Source organism: Oncorhynchus keta, chromosome 18, assembly GCF_023373465.1.
Source record: "Oncorhynchus keta strain PuntledgeMale-10-30-2019 chromosome 18, Oket_V2, whole genome shotgun sequence".
In the NCBI taxonomy this organism is placed as follows: Eukaryota; Metazoa; Chordata; class Actinopteri; order Salmoniformes; family Salmonidae; genus Oncorhynchus; species Oncorhynchus keta.
Window position 1 is genome coordinate 9,788,863 of NC_068438.1, and position 16,434 is coordinate 9,805,296.

At 43.1% G+C, this 16,434-nt stretch overlaps 1 protein-coding gene and 1 long non-coding RNA gene across 2 annotated transcripts; one reads left to right on the forward strand and one right to left on the reverse strand.

Moving 5' to 3' along the window:
• Window positions 1–2,878: 2,878 nt before the first annotated feature.
• LOC118397215 (protein phosphatase 1 regulatory subunit 14A-like) lies at window positions 2,879–15,219 on the forward strand. The gene is made up of 4 exons (XM_035791760.2): window positions 2,879–3,149; window positions 10,104–10,184; window positions 10,401–10,430; window positions 11,508–15,219. The coding sequence occupies exons 1-4, from the start codon at window positions 2,952–2,954 to the stop codon at window positions 11,640–11,642; spliced, it is 444 nt and encodes a 147-aa protein (XP_035647653.1). The 5' UTR covers window positions 2,879–2,951; the 3' UTR covers window positions 11,643–15,219.
• LOC127908616 (uncharacterized) lies at window positions 10,452–13,294 on the reverse strand. The gene is made up of 2 exons (XR_008067738.1): window positions 13,165–13,294; window positions 10,452–10,624 (listed from the first exon to the last, which is right to left on the reverse strand). It is a non-coding gene; the product is annotated as an uncharacterized LOC127908616 (long non-coding RNA).
• Window positions 15,220–16,434: the final 1,215 nt, after the last annotated feature.

The following is a 16,434-nucleotide window of genomic DNA, read 5'->3' on the forward strand; positions in this document are numbered from 1 at the left end:
TCAAATTATATATGTTATGAATTTTCTAAAAATACAATATGCTACGAATTTGCTAAACGTGATATGTTACGAATTCTAATTTGTTGTAGCTAAAAGGATTAAGGTTAGGGGAAGGGTTAGCTAACATGCTAAGTATTTGCAAAGTAGCTACAAAATAGTCATAGTAATTTGAGTGTCCCGGATTGACATTTACTATGTTACGTCTAGAGACCAGGCTAGATTCCCAATGACCGAAAGAGGATTATTTGTTCATATTTCTATCTGAAAGTTCCAACCCGTTCAGTCATGCTGAAGCGCCCCAAGTGTCTTTATGGGCGTGACTCAGATTTAACGTTTTCAAAATGTCCCTCTTCTGTGTTCTTTTGCGTGACTTTCAGACTTATCAGATATTCACGTAGCCATTGTAAGGCCTTCAGATTCTTTCAATCCAATCACTAGTTGAGTTATTTTGTTGTTGTCGTAGACTAATACAGATACTGTTCCTGAATACAGGTAGTCGACATTACTCTCCCAATAGAGAATCCATTTGATTTAGAAACCACAAGATGTCACCATTACCCTTCTGCCATAAACTTGATATCCAGTGCTACATGGTATGTCACCCCACTAGAGCGCAGTCAAGAGCAAGAAAAAGTACAAAAAAGACAGACACTCCAAGGTTGGAGCATAGGACAGCCACAGTGGAGCGCCTGCACAGTATTAGGTGCCTTGCTCAAGGGCACAACGGCAGGAGATGGCATTTAGAACACTGATGCCAGTAACCCTCCCATTGCTGGCCCACTCTTGACCATATTTCTTTCTGTCTGACGTTGGATTTAAATCTGCAACCCTCTAGTTCTGGGCTCTCCAACCCTATTCCTGGGCAGCTACTGCCCTCTAGGTTTTTTGCTCCAACCCTAATATAGAGCACCTGATTCAAATACTTAACTGGTTGATAACATAAATCAGGTTAGTAACACCTGGGGTTGGAGTGAAAACCTACAGGAGGATAGCGCTCCAGGAACAGGGATGGAAAACCCTGCTCTAGTTGCTGGCCCACTTCTCTATTAACCTCTAGGTGTGTGTTACGTTCAACCAAATCATTGTCATTACAGTATGACAGTTCTGTATGTTTATATATAACCTTAAAACGACCAAATATTATCCCCTGCTGTGTTAATGATTTATGGGGGTTTAGGCTTTCTGGATATAAATAACCAATGAAAATAGAAAGTCATCCCAGGGTGAAGCTATAGGCCCCTCAAATTTAAATTTGGACCATGATGCCAGTTCCACTGCTTCCCCCCTTCATTATTCGCCTCTAATCAGGGACTGATTTCGACCTGGGACACCAGATGGAGGCAAATAATTATCAGGTAGAACAGAAAACCAGAAGGCTCCACACCTCATAGGGTAAGATTTGAATACCTCATGCACTTAGGCCAGGCGTGGGCAAACTTTTTGGCTCGAGGGCCACAACTGATTCTTTTTTTTTTTTTTACCTATTTGTTTGTCAAAATCCATTTGCAGGCCAGAAAGGGGCAGGCTTTCATGTAGGCTCATAGAGATAGATAGAGGACTCATCTTTGTATCTGTGCTATTATAGCGTCTGTGACAGCATGGGCAGCGCCATTGAGGCCATCTCCATTTATAAGTACCGGTAGTCCATTTTCTTCTTTTTGGCTGATCACCAAGATAAATCAAATCAAATTTATTTATATAGCCCTTCGTACATCAGCTGATATCTCAAAGTGCTGTACAGAAACCCAGCCTAAAACCCCAAACAGCAAGCTATGCAGGTGTAGAAGCATGGTGGCTAGGAAAACTCCCTAGAAAGGCCAAAACCTTGGAAGAAACCTAGAGAGGAACCAGGCTATGTGGGGTGGCCAGTCCTCTTCTGGCTGTGCCGGGTGGAGATTATAACAGAACATGGCCAAGATGTTCAAATGTTCATAAATGACCAGCATGGTCGAATAATAATAAGGCAGAACAGTTGAAACTGGAGCAGCAGCACAGTCAGGTGGACTGGGGACAGCAAGGAGTCATCATGTCAGGTAGTCCTGGGGCACGGTCCTAGGGCTCAGGTCCTCCGAGAGAGAGAAAGAAAGAGAGAATTAGAGAGAGCATATGTGGGGTGGCCAGTCCTCTTCTGGCTGTGCCGGGTGGAGATTATAACAGAACATGGCCAAGATGTTCAAATGTTCATAAATGACCAGCATGGTCGAATAATAGTAAGGCAGAACAGTTGAAACTGGAGCAGCAGCATGGCCAGGTGGACTGGGGACAAGGAGTCATCATGTCAGGCAGTCCTGGGGCATGGTCCTAGGGCTCAGGTCCTCCGACAGAGAGAAAGAAAGAGAGAAGGAGAGAATTAGAGAACGCACACTTAGATTCACACAGGACACCGAATAGGACAGGAGAAGTACTCCAGATATAACAAACTGACCCTAGCCCCCCGACACATAAACTACTGCAGCATAAATACTGGAGGCTGAGACAGGAGGGGTCAGGAGACACTGTGGCCCCAATTAAGTTGGAAGTCCGACCCAGTTGTCTACATTAGAACGGTGGAAGCCCTCAATGGCGTTGCCCATGCTAATACAGCTTTGGCCTTTTGGCCAGTAGAGGACTCTATCATTCCTTATGTGTAGGCTAAATCATTTGTAAATAGTGGTGACCATGGTGAGTCATTGTACTTTCCCCAGAATACTGAATAACTCCTATTTCTTGTAAATTGTTATCACACAATTCAGAAAGTGTAGAACTTCCTTGTGGACACAATTGTACAGAGCTAAATTCAATGAAATACTGATCACATTGCTCTCGGTGCACAACTATTTCCGTGACCTGTATCGGTGTGGCACTAGGACCCATTGCCGAGTTCTCCAGTAGTGCCCTACTATTGCCAAATGATAGCGCACCTCTTACACTCTCTAGCCACTGTTTGCACGTGTATGTGATCCGAAGTGGATATGGCAGCGAACCGGGTCGGGAGGAGATGTAACAACAAGGTCCATTCCCCGAGTAGGGGTCCAGGTAGGGACCCGGGGCTTAGCTTGCAGAAGAGGCAAGCACGGGTCACGGTAAAGTACAACAGAAAGGAGCTCCAAAGGCGCTTGGATGTGGAGAAGTGGATTGACTGTAGTCTGGACGAGCTCTATTTGGGCAGGGTGAGTCCCATCAATTTGAACTGAAACGGATCTCTATTGATAGGCTACGCATACAGTCACATACCAATGGGAAACGTTTATTTGATTTATTGTAAGAATACAAAACGGGGTTTACGCAATAACAATTATTCATCTTAGCATCAGTGTCCACCGAATGACATAAAGCGACTTTGGCAGCAGCTTCGGTGTACGAAAGTCATTGTAGCATGGCACATCACTCTTCAGTGGGACTTAATCGCTATAATGGATATATCGGTTTGGCGCATTTGGGACCATAATAGTCATGTTGTGAGCGGTTACGCAACAATGGCGTATTTTCAGTCTCCTCACGATATGTAAATACAACTATTCACAGAATGTCATGAAGTCTGTTGTTCAGTGATCGTACTGCCTCGTGTCCCTTGCCATATGGGATGTGCCTACGACGTTAATCGATTTTACATGGGGGGTTGGCTGCCTTGTCTCCTTGCGCCCTGTCTGCTTCACATTCGATGAATAAAGAGTGTGTAGATGGATGCCTTCTAGTGTTTTGACTGTCTCGTCAACACTGGTTGTCATATTGGTAGATTCATGGTCTCATCAAATCCAGATAAATAGTATTGTGCGTGTGTTTTCTTATCAGACACTATTGACTGGACACTTGTCCTTTAGTTAATAATAAAAGCAAACGTTTCTCTGTCGCCAGAAGAAGCGGGATTAGAATGATCTACAAAGCCATGATTAGCAAGGCCACGGACGGAGTACGTGCGGAGGACAATAAGGTTAACCATGTCAAGCTTTGTTTTCCCTTTACACCCTTGTTAGCCAATGACATCAATGCCAGCATGTAGTCCTTCTCTACAGTCATTAAAAGGAAATAAGGGTCTGTGTATTTTATTACCTGAACAAAAATATCTATCACACTTCACACACCACAGTTGAACAGGTTTATTCTGATGTAGGAGAGCACCAGCCAAGGTGTTATACACCTGTCTGGCATGCTTCCTCATATTAGCAAAGAGTGGAAAGACCTAGCACAAAAAAATAGACTTGGCATCCAAGGCAAAATATTGAAGGAGATATGGTAGATTCCCTTCATGTTGTTCCCTTCCTGTTGTATGGAAGGGGATAGACAGTCATTGGAAGACATGGAGGGGTCAGTAATACTACCTGTGAGTGGGAAAGTCTGTCTCTTTGCCAGGGGTGACATGGGAAAGGTCAGAGGTCCAATTGAAAGTGTTCCCAGAAACATAACTGGTCTGGCTTGGCGCTTGTTGCTTTACATGGACAGCCTTGAGGGTTTATGGCTTCTGGCTGACACAACAGGAGGATCCTGGGGGGACCAGGTGCGGTGTGTGGCATCACCAGCGAGGGCATGGGCCGCCAAAGGATGTTGGTGGGCGTTGGGCCAAGGCACTGCATGGTGGAGTCTGAGCGGGGTTGGGGAGGATGGTTGATGTACCGACCACTTAAAGAGTAGAGAATATATAAATATAGCTTTTGATCCTATTTAGTGGTCATGACAGCTTGACCTAGTGTACCGTTCTGTTTCTTGTGGATGCTTTTCATGCTGTTGCTTTCTCACAAACCCATGGCCACAGCTTTATATCTTTTGTTAATGAGTTAATTGCTGTGCTGATAGTGGAACGGGCATGTGTAATGATGGCGTAATCAGATATCACCAATTCTAATTTCCTCCTAGACCAATGCCCACACTGGCTGCCCCGGGCAACGTGAAAACCCCCTTGACCAGGCCTGAACGGATGCTATCTATCCCAGTTATTGATTGATGACATCTCTGTCTCATGGGATGATTCTGATGAATGGGAGGATGGGGAGGTTTGGAGGAAGTGAAGGTCCCATATGTCACCAAATAGCACAAAGAGAATACCCCCCCCCAATCCCAGAGCCCGTTGTTAAAGCTCAAAGCATTGAATGTAGAACATTACTTGGGCAATTAGTCTCGTATCAACGCTCTATCAACGCTCAATCGTCGGCCTAGATTAAGACCCCCGCAGTGTTCTGCGATCTGCATGATTGTCTGCGAGGCTCGGGGGTCTTTTCACTTTTAGTCCCACCCCTACACCCACCCCTACACCCACCCCTACACCCACCCCTACACCCAGCCATTTCTAACCATTCTATTGAGTCGCCCACTAAGCCACACAGATGTGACAGACAGTTGTTATGCAATATACCACCGCAAACTGGGTGAGAGAAACATCGGCGAACTAAGGTTTTTAGAGTGCAATTGTTTACTTTTGTACGAACAATACATTTCTAATGGGTGTGAAACATCTATTGTAACTAATCTATAGCAGCTGGTTCCCCAACGAATGCAATTTTTTCGACGACATGGAACTTCATCTCATCAGACTCGTCAAATATATAAATCACATAATTGTGTATGTCTTGAACCAGAACATATGTCCACAATTTAGTGACGCATGAATAACCTAATGGAAATACCTTTTTAATTTGCATGCCTATGTAGATGAAACAGTCATCAATCTCCTGATGAACAGGCCCATTTCCTGGTGTAGAGGGAACCTCTTGGAAATCTGTGCCGATCATGTATCTCAATCATTCTGGTTTTAACTTTGAAATGAAGTCACTCACCCAATCAATAACCATGATTTCACTGATGGCACTAAACCATCTTTTTGGTTGTTGACTGATTCATTTTTGGTAGTGCTCTGACCACATGCTAATACTGTTGTAATTAATACTAGATCACGTGTCAAACTCATTCCACGGCGGGACAGGCGTCTGCAGGTTTCGCACCCCTGCACTAGATCATATTAATCAAATGTATTTATAAAGCCCTCCTTACATCAGCTGATATCTCAAAGTGCTGTACAGAAACCCAGCCCAAAACCCCGAACAGCAAGCAATGCAGGTGTGGAATCTATCGGCTGTAGCAGTAAGTAACTGTGGGAACGCACCTGGTGCAAACTGTGATGTTTTCAATAGGAATGACTTGTTAGGATGTGACAGCAGGGGTTGGCCTTTGAGAGACGAGGTGTGAGAAACGGTAGAAGAGAGGAAGCGTGTAACGGCATGTCATACAGGCAGTAACGAGGATATGAATATTAAACGGAGAAGACCAGTCATGAATCTGGGGAGTACACGTTAATGTACTGTATTACGGGGTAAATGGATATTGTAGCGCGTCTGCATTTAGCAGTCCGTCTGTTGCAGGATATGCAATGGTAGAATGAAAGGGGTTGGAGGAAATGGTGGTTTGGAAACTTGAGTCAAGCCAGATAAGCGTCTGTCAATACTGCATGCTCTAAAGGAAACCCAACAGTTGAGGGTTAACATGGTGTACACAAACTGACCCACAACCATTTCTATTTCCAGACATTTCTAAACATTTGTGTCAGTGCAGTATAATGACTCATCAGTGAAATGTATTGAGGCTGAATGTTTTGTGTATATTGATTTGGTTTAAATGGTTTTCTAAATCATGTCCTTCCACCTCAATGGGTTAAGGAAATTCATGTGCAATTTTAAAGTGCGGTCGCTTCCCCTTCCCTTATAAATGCATTTACTTTACGTTAGTCTTCAGTTCAACCTGACAGGTTATTTTGACCCAGATTTCTTTTGTCACTAGTGTGGAACAGACCACTTACTGTATCAGGGTGTTGGCTATGGAAAACATTACACACACACACACATGGACACAGGTGCACAGCTGGACACTGACACAGGGACCAGTGGACTATCACAGAGTTCCACCCAGAGTACCCAAGGAAACAAAAACCACATTACCCTCGACCCACTGGCCTGGAAGTGATGTGGACTAAATCACTGCCTTTCCAGCCCTCGACTGATGTGAAACTGGGTGGAATGACTCGCTCCCATTTTCTGTCTCTGCTACAGAGGAGTGAGGGCCCAGCCATACTCGTTTCAAAAGTACCACCTAGATATGATATTGTTGCTGGTGTTACATTCTCACCTTTTTTTAAATTTTGTTCCTAGAATTATACTGCCCCTTTAGCCAAACACCATTTTTAACAGGCCTTAATGTTCTGCTAAAACACAGTCATCACACAGTGCCGGCTAAACTAAAACCACAGATGAAAGGGAGTTTGTTAAAATGATCGTTGCTGGAAATCAACGACTGCTAAAAATCCTGGGGTGGGCGATAATCGTCAGATCACCGCGAATGTAGGCGACATGAATCAGTTAGCTACACTATGCTTGCGAACTAGTCTTTGCTTGTAAGCAAGTACTGGTAGAATTAATTTCACACTCGTGTATGCAGGAAGAGTGCAGCAGTATGTTTGAGAAATGGTCTACTTTGATGGCCAATTTGTTGCATTCTAAGTTACGAGGAAAACGGAGACAACATGGCATTATGCCACCAAACAAAACTTTTATTGAACTTTTTACAGAAGAGGGCTCTATCTGCACCTGTCTGCTCACCTTTACTATTAGCCTCCTGCACAAGTAAGATAGGAAAAAAGGATGGGACACATTAGCCCACCTGACATCACACATCCCCTCACAGAAAACTAATTTGATCTAAGCATAATGTGAAATCCAGGCATGGACAATGACAGCAGTTGAATCCCATTTTTATTTTATTTTTTAAATCGTTTTTTTTTTTTAAGCATTGCATCAGCCTAAAGTGACTTAACACATCCTGACAGGCCTGAGTCATCATGTTTGTCTCACGATGGAGGCTGTGTTTACTCAACCCTGCCAGGAATGTGATTTTGAGCTGCTTACCGAGCCTCATTATCCCCAGAGTTGAGCATTACAATAATCATTTTTGATGTTAGCGTTTGAATTACGATTTGTTTTACCAGCTCCTGCCAGATTACGGAATAGATCTGCTGGTGTGCACATGTCGTTTTATTGCATATGTATATTACAACACCATGTATAACATTGTTTGTGTGGTATGAGATGTGATTGTGGACTTGCTCACGTGACTATTTTTGATATATGCCTGTGTGTGTGGGCAGAATGAGACAGTATTTCATTGGCATTTGGAGTTGAAAGAAAGGTCAGGGATGCCTGGGCAGGAAAGGACTGCTTGGACGGGCCTTTACACTACCGGCATCCGAATCACTAAGTCCCTCCGCCCCGACGGCACCCACAGACGGACCCAACGGGGCTGGTTAACCTTACTGCTGAGCATTCAGGTCAGACTGAACTCTCCTATGGCCTGTTGCATGTCACTAGTCAACAGGTCACTGTGAGTCTTGGTTGTGTACTGTGGTCGATGTTTGGATTAGGTTGTGAAAACAGCCTCTCATCTGGTCTAATGTGATATCTGCAGTCTTCATCAATTTCCATATGTTGTTATTCAAATAATCTCTGCATTACCAAAAAGGGCAATAAAAAAAGCAATCAGGGTTCATTTTTGGCTACTATGTTGATAGCAGCACATCATGAATAATTCCCTTTTGAATGTGCTGTTTGTGCCAATGAGCAGACTTGCCCCAAGGGAAAAATAAACAAGGTGGAATCTCACCATGAGACGTTTGGCCAGAAGCCATGGTGGAATGTTTTTCTGTTCAGAATGGGAGAAGCAGTTTGAAAACAGGGTGTGTTCGGGGCGACTACATCTTATACCAAACAAAAATATAAACGCAACATGTGCAGTGTTGGTCCCATGTTTCATGAACTGAAATAAAAGATCCCAGAAATGTTCCAAATGTGTTTAAATCCCTGTTAGTGAACATTTCTCATTTGCCAAGATAATCCATCCACCTGACAGGTGTGGCATATCAAGAAGTTGATTAAACAGCATAGTCATTACGCAGATACACCTGGTGCTGGGGACAATAAAAGGCCACTTTGCCTTCAATGCCCTTTTAGAGAATTTGGCAGTACATCCAATCGGCCAAGCAAATCTCCAGCAACTTCGCACAGCCATTTAAGAGTGGGACAACATTCATTAGGCCACAATCAACAGCCTGATCAACTCTATGCGAAGGAGATGTCGCGCTGCATGAGACATAGTGGTTACATCATGATCCACGCCCCTACCTTCTTTTTTTTATGTACTGTATCTGTGACCAACCGATGCATACAGTATCTCTATTCCCAGTCATGTGAAATCTATAGATTATGGCCTAATGAATGTTTTTTTTATTTAAAAAAAATTGAACTGAAACTGAGAAGTCTTTGAAATAGTTGCATGTTGTGTTATTTTTAAATATTTTTTCTTCAGTGTAGTTACTTCATTTGGGACATTTTCACAGATCATTAACTACATAGACTGTTATACAAATAATGTCTGATTTTCTGAGACTTGGGGGGGAGCTGAAGGCACGGAGTATGACCAATTTTAGGAGGCTGTGAGAAAGCATAGTTTTCATGATCTGTGATCCAGAATGTCTGGTCTTGGTGGTGGCTTCCGTCCTTACAGCAAACCTAGACTAGTAGTAGCCTGGTTCGTTCATTCCCCCCCCCCTCTTCCTTTCTCCTCTCTCTCCTCTCCCTTCTCCTCACATGCAGTGTCCCCACTGAAACGTAATCCTAAGACTATGGAGGCACTTGACCAATTCCAAGACGGCACAGCCATCTAAATGATAGTCCCCCCTGCCCGCCCAGTCATCCCTGGCCCTTAACTGCCAGCCCACGCATCAATCATCCTGCATCTTGCATATGTTGACTCAACAGCCACCATGGACGCTCAATTACACACACACACACACACACACACACACACACACACACACACTGCAGTGCTTCAGGGTCTGTGAATATCTCATGGTGTGTTGCACTCTAAAAACACGTGCAGCTCTTCCTCTTTGTCTGCAAGACCCACGCAACTCCGAACATGGCAAGACCTGATTTGTCCTTTTTTTGCGAGTGACGTGTATATATTTATATGCTTGTATCTGAGCCTGTCCCTTTTTTCATATGGGATATGTGATAGTTGTACGTTAGGATACTGCTCTGGGTGGAGGATGTGGACAGTTTGACTGACACTCAGTCACCTTGTGTCCCCAGGAGGAGGAGATGCCGGAGGAGGTGAACATCGACGGGCTGTTAGACCTGAAGAGTGACGAGGAGAGAACGCACAGGCTCCAGGTGAACTGTACTACTCACTAGCTAAATCATCGGTGGACTTTTATAATTTTATCAATTAAAAGCTGTGTGAACAAGTTGTACTGTTTTGATTGTGGGAATAACAGTAATAGCTGTAGATTTGGTTGCTATTTTATGCTATTTTATATATATTGTTTCAGCAGCAGGCTGGCCAGATGAACTAAAAATCTTATTTGGTCTGGGGATTTTTTTTTTCAGGAAATGTTTCACACGTGCAATAACACAGAGGTAAGTGAGGTAATCTATGTATCTATGGGGCGGCAGGGTAGCCTAGTGGTTAGAGCGTTGGACTAGTAACCGGAAGGTTGCAAGTTCAAACCCCCGAGCTGACAAGGTACAAATCTGTCGTTCTGTCCCTGAACAGGCAGTTAACCCACTGTTCCTAGGCCGTCATTGAAAATAAGAATTTGTTCTTAACTGATCTCTAGTTAAATAAAGATAAAATAAATAAAAAATGTAATGTGTTTTAAGATTGTTTTAGGTAGTATTTTATGCCATTTATGTCCATAGACTGACTATACAGAATGATGTCACAGTGAAGGGACCAATCAGAGAGCAGTTAGGACTATTTCATTATGAAGGGGCCAATCAGATTACAGGATTACGAAGTAATTATTAAGGGACCAATCAGAGAACAGGGTTATGACCATGTCATTATAAAGGTTGCAAAACTGTCCTGGTTTGAGAATTCTGGATTTTTTCCTTCTTATTCCCTCCTGATTTTGGAAATCCTCCAACCTGTGATTTTGGGGAAGCCAGGTAATTTATTGAACGTTCCTAGAATTTTTCAACCCTAGTCATTATGAAGGGACCAATCAGAGAACAGGGCTATGATGTCATTATTAAAGGACCAATCACCACTGGTCAAGTCTGAGTTGCGTCACAATTCATGAAAATTGTGACTTGAGTCCAAGTCTTAAACTCACGTACTACAACATTGCCTTTCTCCCTCTCTCGATCATCTCCTCGTTCTTTCTTTCAGGAACAGAAGTAACCAATGACGACTCCACATATAATAGCTGACAATGCTAGCCTTGTCTCTCATATGCGAGGTCCTTCTTTCACACTGTCCCTGTATCCTTCGTGGTCAGCATCACTCAACCTGTCTGTGTTGGCAGACTATGTTGACACCCCTCCCACACACACACGTTGATATCATACACACGAAATGAAGTGATGTCTCCGAAACATGTTTCACTGTGAATTATTCAATGTTACCGACACCGTATGTCGCTGCCTTTCACTGTATCCATTCTGAGCATGTTTCGTATGTTGACCGACTGCCCTTTTTCCCTGCACACACAGGTTTTCATCAAGGAGCTGGTGTTGAAACTCCACGGGCTGCAGAAACAGGAGGACCTCCACAACAATGGCATCGAACAACCCCAGCTACACATCTTCCCCAACAGGCAAAACTCTGCGGACCGAGAGGTGATCTGAAGGCCGTGTTACATTACTCTTCAACCCCAGAACCCGACTCCCCATTCCTCCCCAGCCTGATGCCACGGACCTCATCTGAAAAACATGGGGTCTTGCTGGTCTTTACACTGTGCTCTACACATCAAGCAGCTAGACAGATCTGACAACTTATCACAAACTTTGCAGACACCTTATCTTCTGTCCACACACACACACACAAACACACACAGCCACAATGCACAGGCAGTCCCTGCAACATTTGTACCTCTACGATGTCAAATGAGTTCTGTTTTATTTTTGTTAACTCCGTGTCCGAAATGTTTGAAACATGCTGCTCTCTGTTGGGTCGCTACCGCTACTTGTGTTCTGTGTGTCCTTGAATTGCTTTTATTGGACAACTCATTAGGGTATCGACTGTTGGTCGGTGTGTCTCATGTTGTGAGATGCACCTCTGATTCTGTAGCTCATAAACCAGAACCAAAGAGTCCAGCAATGTACTGTAGATACCAATGTCAGTTGGAAGGTAATAGAGACTATAGAGCTTTCATATACCCCCAATGGGTTAGTCAACGGTTCCTCGCTATGAGCAGGTCTACTGTATTTTCAAACTGCATCCAGTAACATGAGACAGTAGCTCATGAGGTCAACTTGAAGAGAAAAAAAAAAATATATATATATACACTGCTCAAAAACATAAAGGGAACACTTAATACATCCTAGATCTGAACGAATGAAATATTCTTATTAAATACTTTTTTATTTACATAGTTGAATGCGCTGACAACAAAAATCACACAAATTATCAATGGAAATCAAATTTATCAACCCATAGAGGTCTGGATTTGGAGTCACACTCAAAATTAAATTGGAAAACCACACTACAGGCTGATCCAACTTTGATGTAATGTCCTTAAAACAAGTCAAAATGCTCTGTAGTGTGTATGGCGGATGGTCTCCTGAGGGATCTCCTCCCAGACCTGGACTAAAGCATCCGCCAACTCCTGGACTGTCTGTGGCGTTGGTGGATGGAGCGAGACATGATGTCCCAGATGTGCTCAATTGGATTCAGGTCTGGGGAACGGGCAGGCCAGTCCATAGCATCAATGCCTTCCTCTTGCAGGAACTGCTGACGCACTCCAGCCACATGAGGTCTAGCATTGTCTTGCATTAGGAGGAACCCAGGGCCAACCGCACCAGCATATGGTCTCACAAGGGGTCTGAGGATCTCAGCTCGGTACCTAATGGCAGTCAGGCTACCTCTGGCGAGCACATGGAGGGCTGTGCGCCCCCAAAGAATGCCACCCCACACCATGACTGACCCATACCACCGTCATGGAGTCTGTTTCTGACCGTTTGAGCATGTGTCTGCTCAAACGGGGCGGCAGGGTAGCCTAGTGGTTAGAGCATTCGACTAGTAACCGGAAGGTTGCAAGTTCAAACCCCCGAGCTGACAAGGTACAAATCTGTTGTTCTGCCCCTGAACAGGCAGTTAACCCACTGTTCCTAGGCCGTCATTGAAAATAATAATTTGTTCTTAACTGACTTGCCTAGTTAAATAAAGGTAAAATAAATAAATACAAATTTGTGGCCTGCTGGAGGTCATTTTGCAGGGCTCTGGCAGTGCTCCTCCTTGCACAAGGGCAGAGGTAGTGGTCCTGCTGCTGGGTTGTTGCCCTCCTATGGCCTCCTCCACGTCTCCTGATGTACTGGCCTGTCTCCTGGTAGCGCCTCCATGCTCTGGACACTACGCTGACAGACACAGCAAACCTTGCCACAGCTCGCATTGATGTTCCATCCTGGATGAGCTGCACTACCTGAGCCACTTGTGTGGGTTGTAGACTCCGTCTCATGCTACCACTAGCGTGAAAGCACCGCCAGCATTCAAAAGTGACCAAAACATCAGCCAGGAAGCATAGGAACTGAGAAATGGTCTGTGGTCACCACCTGCAGAATCACTCCTTTATTGGGGGTGTCTTGCACACCTGTTGTATATACCATTTGCACAACAGCATGTGAAATTTATTGTCAATCAGTGTTGCTTCCTAAGTGGACAGTTTGATTTCACAGAAGTGTGATTGACTTGGGAGTTGCATTGTGTTGTTTAAGTGTTCGCTTAATTTTTTTGAGCAGTGTATAGATATATATATATTTAAAGGGGGAGAAATATTGTTGTGAAATTCCCAATGATTTTAATGACCATATAGATAAAGCTACAAAGGATATTTGTTATGAAGACCAAGCAGTATTGCTTGGTAGGTTGTCAACTGCACCTCAAAGATGGTTTAGACTAGCTATTAAGGATAATTTAAGATAACATTTAAGCTGTCAGGAATACCAGGTAATTTTATTTCTTACCAAAATATTTGTATATTTTAGTCAGCTAAAGGATAGGAGTACAGTTGGGTTTCTATGTGCCTCCTCAGGTACACAATTGTTTTTTTTGTGTTTTTTTACACAAGTTCCAACACGGTTTGTAAATGTGTAGATCTCGGTTGGCTGTATTGGTTTAAATACATTTTGAATTCAATGTTTCCCAGAGTAACTTTTGAATCATTATCAGCATAGTGTTTTATAGATTAGAGGCTGTATTTACATGCTGCTGTACCATAGAGAAGGCCCGTGTTTAAAATAAATAAAAAAAATGCTATGAGTCGTATTGATAAACAGCGCCCTCTTCTGGCTAAATGTACTGAGTTATTTACAACAACATTACATTTTGGCATGACAGTCTACTCTTTTGACAAACCGGGTGTTTATTTAATCCCATAGGGGTCAACCCATTTACCATCATTGTAAATCGATTGCTATGGTGTGGGAGTTGGTAGATAGATAGTAGCCTATATGATGCTAACTGAAGTGTCAGCCCGAGGATGCATGTAATATCAGAGACGGGTCAGATTTTTCAAGCACCCATAACTTTATCACAGCAATCCTACAGTATGAACTCTTGCTCAAACCAATCCAATACTATCTAATCGGACAGACTGTCATGGTTCATTGGAATAACCTGTAGATGGCAGGAGAACACAAGTCAACATTTCCTTTCTCATTATATTAAGGACACCATAGAGTCAGCTTCAGGAACGTCATTAGTAAGATACAACCGCTTACAGAGCATTATTATGGCTACTGTAGTACATCATGCCGCATCTCGTTTTAGCTCAGCATCATGCTACGGACGTTAGCCTCAATTTAACAATTTTCTGTTGCTCAAACAATGCTTTGTGTATGTATATGCCTGTTTGTTGCTGAAGCTCCGCTGTTCCACCAGACACAGACCAACCAGGCTCAACACACCTTTGTCTATGTTTGTGAAGTAAACATGACACATTCCACCCGGGCATGAAGGACTTCTGGTCTGTATGGTGCACATTTTAGAAATGTCTTCGTGTGTCATGATCATGGAATCAGATGGACTTGTGAAGTGAACTTTCCCCCGTTGACATGATGGTTTGGTATGCGTATGCATTTAGACCTTGTAAGGGTCGTTCCCACAAAATGATTGCCTTTTGTGTCCCTTTGATATTTGAAGTAGAAATTGTGCACAATTGCATTTTAAAAGCCTGTTATATTAATAAATGTGCCCCTTTCATACGGACTACATACATTATTCCTATTTAAAATCAGATTTTTTAAAATTAAGACTTGCTAAAGTGTCAAAATCCAGCATTTTGCACTCTGTGAAAATCTAGGAAGACTTTAACCCACTTCATCCGCAAATTTCTCCCATGTTTTCACATCATTGTATTTTGTTGCTTTGTCAGTCATTTCTGAAAATGATGATTTCTTTAATATGATTAGTGAATAATTGATGTCTACCTCAGTGAACTGAACCCTCGTTTTTATGTGGTGAAACTATTGCTTTTCAAATATTTTTTTCTCCTCAAAATAAACATTGAACATCGAACCAAACATTGAACATTTAGTCAAACCATAGAGTAAAAGCTGGTCCTACTATTTTTGGCTATGTTTATTATTTGATTTTACCTTTATTTAACCAAGCATGTCAGTTAAGAACAAATTCTTATTTTCAATGACGGCCGAAGAACAGTGGGTTAACTGCCTGATCAGGGGCAGAATGACAGATTCAGCTCGGGGGTTTGAACTCGCAACCTTCCGGTTACTATTCCAACGCTCTAACCACTAGGCTACCCTGCCGCCCCCATGTTCTGGTGTTTTGTGGTGGGGAAATGAGCGGGTTGAACATAAGATGTCAACCCTGTTACCCATAGTTAGACAGGCTGTAAATGTAAGCTTAATGTTAAGCTTAATTTCAATCGCCTCTCCCTGTTGCGCACAACACCCCCCCCTATCGCAAGGGGATTTACCTCTGTTTAATGATGAAATCCTCAACCCTGTTACTTAATAGGCATTTACTATAGTACTAAATGTAACCTCTTGAGATGGGAAAACACTCTTTATGAAGTTGGACATGTGCTCCTTATGACAATGTTCAAATGAGAGGAACCCCCCACACACAAAAAACTTGACACTAATCAAAAGGTGGACAATTCATGCTCCAAAAGACTAAGGCTATTAAGTGGGCTGGACAAACAGTGTACAGTAAAGGGTTAGAATTCCAAGTGCTTTGTTCCACAGCATCAATACATCCCAAAGTCTCACAGATGCTCAAAGCACATAAACAAACATGGGCCTCAAACAAAGAGCTTTTACACATGAACTCTATGACCACATCCGTGTGTAGGTGTGTTCATTGCAGAATACGTTCATAAACAAAGTTCAAAACAAGTAGGTGACGGGAGAATACTCCTAAACAAATCCTAGATCCGGTGGATAGGGCACAGGGGGGTTG

Coding starts and splice junctions, on each gene's coding strand:
- LOC118397215 (XM_035791760.2), top strand. CDS start 2,952: ATGGCAGCGAACCGGGTCGGGAGGAGATGTAACAACAAGGTCCATTCC. Junction 3,150..10,103: donor ACGAGCTCTATTTGGGCAGG/GTGAGTCCCATC, acceptor TTGTGTCCCCAG/GAGGAGGAGATGCCGGAGGA. Junction 10,185..10,400: donor AGAGAACGCACAGGCTCCAG/GTGAACTGTACT, acceptor TTTTTTTTTCAG/GAAATGTTTCACACGTGCAA.